A 6000-nucleotide genomic window follows, 5' to 3' on the forward strand; every position below is an offset into this window, starting at 1 on the left:
AGATCAGAAGCCTTCTCCTGGCCAACACACGGACCCGGCAAGAGACTTGTCAGAGCCTGACAGTGGCTTGTGAGAGGCCTTTTAGCACTCATCTGCTTCCACCCCTCCATGATACAAAAGCATGGGGGGAAATTATATGCCCTCTTCGGTGTGTGCTTTAACAGTTTACGTCTTGCAGACTTTTCAGAACAAAAAAACAACCAATAAATCAGAGTTGGTTGCCTCTAGATAAAACCACCAGGCCTTCCTGCGGAGAGCACAGCAGGATCAGCAGGCCAATCCATGACGGACTTTCGACGGAACCTACAAGGCCTCCAGCCACCAAACCCCCCAGAACATCCCACTTCACCACCACAGCAAAGTCATGTGCCACCAGTTCAAAGGTTACCAGAGTTAATCTCGGATTCCTATTAATAGTGCACCAAAGCACGGTGCCACTCGGAGCAGGACTCATGTAGCAAAATGGCAATCTCTAGCCAGATGTGTTAACATTTAGCCCAGCTTAAGGAGGAGCAGGGACTCGGAACTCAACAGGTTTTGCTGCTCAGGCCATGCAGCAGCATGTTCTGTTAAGCCTGGTGAGATGAATGATAAGAGCTACCAAACACTCTAGACACAAATGTTTTTCCTGCCCAGCCAGAACTGTTCCCTGGAACATTTCCTCCATCTGTCTTCTTCACAATGGATTTATTTTTGTGATGAAGCCCACATATAGCTACATCTAACTGCTCCAGTTTCACCCACATTTGACCTTAATTGAGGAAAAGTCACTCGCATTTTACTGTTTTGTTAATTAAGTAGCTATTAACAAATCTCAAGCTAGCACGCTAGTAGTCATGTTGCTTTCACATGAAGAACTGATTACAGAGTTACGCCAGCATATCCTGTTCCTGCAAACCACAGCTCAAGAAATAATGTTTAAAATATTGTTTCGGTTGGGCCTGCAACTAGGGCAGATGGGGCAGGAAGCCTGAGGACTGGTGGCTGACACAGGGGTATCCTGCAGCTCCCTGCCCCACCAGGCACCCAACGCTCCAACCCCCTTTTCTGCAGAATCCACAGCGTGAAACAGTGTCACAGCCAAGCGCTTCCATTTCTTTATCTGTTCAAAAAAAAAAAAAAGGCTCCAAAAAAGCAGAACTGCTCTGTCAGAAGCAGAAAGCAGCAGATGGAGAACATCAGCCCAGCCCGAGGGTGTGCCTGTGGATGGAGGGGCTGAACCCAGCACCTCGTAGCCAGGTCGGGATTCAGCCTGTTGGTGGGAAATCGGCTTCGTAAGCGTCTCCGCAACAAGTTCAGGATTTCTTGGGTGATTCACACCAGGAGAAGTCACTCATCACAACTGTAATCTCTCCAGCTAAAAGGTCTCAACTACCTTTTACACCGAAGTCCCCTAACCTGAGCTACTTCTGTTAATCTTACTTTTTTTTTTTTAAGCAACTAACTCTTCACTAATCATTGTTGATGTTCGAAGAAAGGCCTTTCTAAAGCTTCAGAAAATACTGTCTTAACCTTTAAGTGGCCTGAGTTTGATATCCTTTTAAGATGTTGATGTTTAAAAAATAATAATAATAATCCAGCTATTGTCTCAGAGAGCTGGCGCTTAAGACAGCAGGAAAAGCAGAAGTCAGTCAAACAGGCATTTGATATCTATTTTAAAGTAATAAAATTAAACCCTATGTTAAAAAAAAAGAAATAAATCAGGGTGGATTCCGTTTCAACTTCCACTTGCAGAGGGGTGGGGTTTTGTTTAGGATTTTTTTCTCTCCTTTATGTAAACCAGAGACTCTTAGCTTAAACATTAGATGTTCTTAAGGCCGTTTCAGATCACTCCCTGGGAGGAAACATCCAGAGCTTTCCAGCCCGCTCCTTCCTGTTTTATCAATGAAGGGGCTCGGACCAATTCTTTTACTCCAACCGGGAGAAATTAAATGGAAAAACCCCAACGCTCCTCGTTAGTCACCGAGCTCCTGCTGCGGGAGGGAGAGTCAAGTACGGACTTGACCAGACTTTCTGAAGTACCGAGATCTCTCCAGCCAAGAAATACTTCGAGTCAAGCTGGGACAAGGCTCCCTTAGCAACTCAACCCGACTAATTACGAGTTGTGAGGAGGAAAAAAAAAAAAAAAAACACCACCCAGCTTCTCCTCCTCAGCACGAGAGCACGCGAGAGGCGGCCATAGAATTAATTAACGCCCGGAATTAATGCTGTGGAAGAGCTTCCCCGGGCACACGCGTGGGGCGGGGAGGGCGGCGGGCACCGGACATCGGGGCGCTGCCCCGAGCGGGGCCCGGGCCCTCTCAGGCCGGGGGTGCGGCGGGGCGGGGAAGCACAAGATGGAGGGGACGGGCGGCTCCGCTCCCCTCCCGCCTTCCCCAGCGATCCTTCCTTCTTTCCCCTTCTCCCTCCCGGAGCGGCCACCGGCTCCGCCAGCGTCTCCCGGGCGGGGAGAGCCCCCGCCGTCCTCTCCCTCCCGCCGTCAGGCCCGGCCGCCGCCACACCCGCCCTGCCGCCGCCATGGCGGGGCTCCCTCCTCCTCCTTCCCCCGCAACCCCTGCACCCACCGTTTTCGGCATCTTTCCGGCGGACTAGGGCACGGCGGGTCGCTCCTCCTGCGCCGGTTGGGGATCTCGGCGGGTTCCGCGCTGCTTCTAACGGGACTACCGCGCCGCGCCTTCTCCGCCCGCCTCGCCGTAAGCCCCGCCCGGGCCCGCCCCGTTTTGCCGGCCACCTCCCGGCGGGGCTGGAAACGCCGCCCCCCTGCCTCGGCCGCCCCTCAGCGGGGCGCGGCCCGGCCCCGGCCTCTCCGAACCGCATGGCCCGGACGGGCCTCGCCCACGCGGCTCCGGGAGGCCTCGTCCCCGGTGGGGGGACCAAGGGATTGTGTCCTGTCCCCCCCGTCCCCGTCCCCTGCGAGGGGTCCGCTGTCTGAGGGGAGTGGGCAAAGTCCCACCTGGCCCCGAGCCCCCAGTGGCCCCAAAACGGCCTAAAAAGCGCCTCGAAAGCCCCGAGCGTGGAGGTTTATCCTCATATCAGGTGTCGCGGGCGCTGCTGGTCATTGCGAAAAGCATTATTTTAAAAAATAATGCTATTTTTTTTAACGGGGGGGGACGGTTGTGGTGTTGAAAGTAAAAGCAGAGAGCACTGCCACGTGCTGGGCATAGAATCACAGAAGGGTTTGGGTTGGAAGGGACCTTAAAGGTCATCCAGTTCCAACCCCCCTGCCCTGGGCAGGGACACCTCCCACCAGACCAGGTTGCTCCAAGCCCCGTCCAACCTGGCCTTGAACCCCTCCAGGGATGGGGGTAAAGGGAGCATCTGTGGTTCATTCAGTGCCCAACCCAGCCCAAACCCCCACTGGCACCCACAGCTTCTCTGGGCAACCCTTTTGTCTCTCCTTTTGTCTCTCATTCAGCCTGAGTCATGCTCTCGCTTGGGGTGCAGCTCAGGGATGGTGCTCAGCCAACAGTCTCCTCAGCCCTTGGCTGCTTCAGGGAGGGATGCTGTCATCTACAAGGTTGTCAGAGCTGTCTTTAAAAGCACACATCCAGCCCCAGGTGTTTCAAAAGTACAAGGGGCTGTGGCTCCCTGAAGCTTGGCAGGCAAACCACCTCTGGTCTTCAGACCTTCTCAGAGGCTGCCACCATAATCCCCATCAATCCATGGATGAAAATACCTTGAGAACCACTCTCCAGAGCTTCCCAGTGCCATCTGGAACCTCTGACAGAGGGAATCAAGGTCCAGCATATTCACAGAGATTTGAAGAAGCCATCTTATCATATTTTTGACTTGTAACATAACTGTCAAACAGTGACCCAAGTCCTGTTTTCTCCCGGAAAAAAAAAAAGAAAAAAAAAGTCATTCTTTTTACAGTTAACAACTTGCGACCAGAAGAAGGAAATGAAATGTTCTCAATAAATTTAACATCCTATTCTTTAAGGAAAGTAGAAACCTCTCTTCCTATTTTGCTTGAGTTTGTGTCTTGTCAAATCCGCTAAATATTTTCAATATTTTTAAGCCATCTTGGTTGATGGAAAGAGCATGCAGACTAGCTGTACTTCAGACCTACTTTTTTTTTTTTTTCCAGTATGTTGAATAAATGAAGATTGTGTTAATATGAGAACACATAAATTGAGATATAAAATAGGAAGAGAGCAAGCCAAGCTCTACCAGGCAGTTCAGCACAGACTCCTGCTGAGAAAACTGCTTTCTTTAATTTGATTACAGGATTCTGCTGGGATTAATATTAAACTGAGGTATGTTGGGAATTGACATCAGATTCATAATAACACTTTGTACGTCTTTAAAAATTGCAGTTCATTCAAAAGATCTCAAACTGCCTTGTAAATATCCATAATTAAATCCTCAGGGTCTGCAGAAAGGAAATTTCTCTTTTTTTTTTTTTCTTTTCCCCAAGGAGTAATATTGTTGTAAGAGTATATGTAATATAACACAAATAATTTTTAGGGAGGCTTATAAAATGTGTTGATTTGCTTTTCAATGTGATGTTTCCTCGCCATGCGGCATTATGTGAGAAAGAGAAAATCCAGAATAGTTCTCACCCTATTAAAAAAAAAAAAAAAAAAGGAGTTTGTAAGAGACAAGGCCTTGTCTTACCCCAGAATAAACTGGGAATAATACTACAGAGAGTAATAAAACTACTTCTGTGCCCACCTGGCAGGAGGTGGAAATGGGGTCCATAAGCTTTGTTTGCTTCACCTGAATATGCAGGTTTCACATAAACTAGAATCTCTGTGCTATGTCTACACAGGAAAAAACTTCAGTATCATTGGATTGGTGTAAATTAGTGTAACTTTTCAACACAAAAAAGTCACAGGGTCCATTAGAGCCTATTTTACAAAGTTTTCTTCCTTTCTGACTTGTTTTTACATTGAGACTTCCTTAGACTAGATCAAACAAAGATGCTCCACGAAAGGGTTCCGCTTGTTTCCCACAGAAATTGATACTGGCAGAAGAGATCTGGAATAATAAAGGCACTTGCTCGTGGTTTTAACAAGTGACAGAGGGCACCCATGGTGCCAGGTTTGGATCCAGGAATGTTAGGTGTGGGCTTTCTCACTGGGTTCGAGTGGCTCTGTGGAGACTCATCATCCTACATGATGGGGAGGGCCCGATTCTGCTTCTGTTGGGACTTCTGTTCCAACATCCCTTCATAAGGCTGAGGTAACTGTTTGGAGGATAAACTGTTTGGATAGAAGTCTAGCTATTTCCTTGCCAAATTTAAGGATCCATAGTTTAGCATCCAGGCACCTAACGTTTTCTCCACAGCGCTAAGGACAGGAGCCGTGATGCAGTGAGACATCAGATCCCAGTGCCAGTGAGACAATCAGACCCAAAGCATCTTCGTTCCCCCTCACAGTGTGCCAGGCGTCGCCCGTGTGCTCAGAAACTCATAAACCGCCTGTCAAACAGCCTGAAGTCTTCTGTGAGACAAAGCAAAGGGAATCCTGCAGCGAGACAGACACTTCTTTCTCACCCCAGCCACTTCTCCTGTCCTTCTTCTCTGTTGCTCACAGCAATAACCAAACAAAATACCATTCATGCCACTTGAAAGACAAGGGTTCCCTGTGACAGGCACATGAGTCTCTCCACTTTACTTCCTCTCCTGCTTCTTCCTTTCCTCTTCCCCTTCCCTGTGGAGGGGGAGGACAAGACATCTGAAACGTTGGAACTGAGCTGAAACTCGGTGAAACCCATGGGCCTGGTGCATCCAGCTGCAGCGTGGTGAGGAATCCCTGCTGCGGGGGTTGCTGCACCGAGATCTCACCTCCCTCCCGGACCTCTCCTTGGCCAGGCACTCAGGAGGGGTGGTGGTATCCAACAGCCCCAGCCCTCCCTGCCTGGCCGTGTGTGAGAAGAAGCACATCCGTGGATTCCTGGAGAGCCTCAGGCAGGGGTTATCTCTCCTCCCAGGCTGCAGGGTGAGATTCCAAGGGGTAAAAGTCTCAGCTGACTAAAGATCCTCCCTGCAGGAGGCTG

The 6000-nt window shown here is 49.6% G+C and overlaps 1 protein-coding gene across 1 annotated transcript in view; it reads right to left on the minus strand.

Moving 5' to 3' along the window:
- The window catches only part of MSN (moesin), a 47674-nt gene extending 44982 nt beyond the window's left edge, over positions 1-2692 (minus strand). Inside the window, exon 1 of the mRNA XM_014955205.1 lies at positions 2565-2692. Within this exon, the coding sequence (XP_014810691.1) occupies positions 2565-2576 (12 nt within the window). The 5' untranslated portion in view covers positions 2577-2692. The remainder of the gene's footprint in view (positions 1-2564) is intronic.
- Between the last annotated feature and the right edge of the window lie 3308 nt (positions 2693-6000).

Source organism: Calidris pugnax, unplaced genomic scaffold (genome assembly GCF_001431845.1).
Source record: "Calidris pugnax isolate Ruff unplaced genomic scaffold, ASM143184v1 scaffold38, whole genome shotgun sequence".
In the NCBI taxonomy this organism is placed as follows: domain Eukaryota; kingdom Metazoa; phylum Chordata; class Aves; order Charadriiformes; family Scolopacidae; genus Calidris; species Calidris pugnax.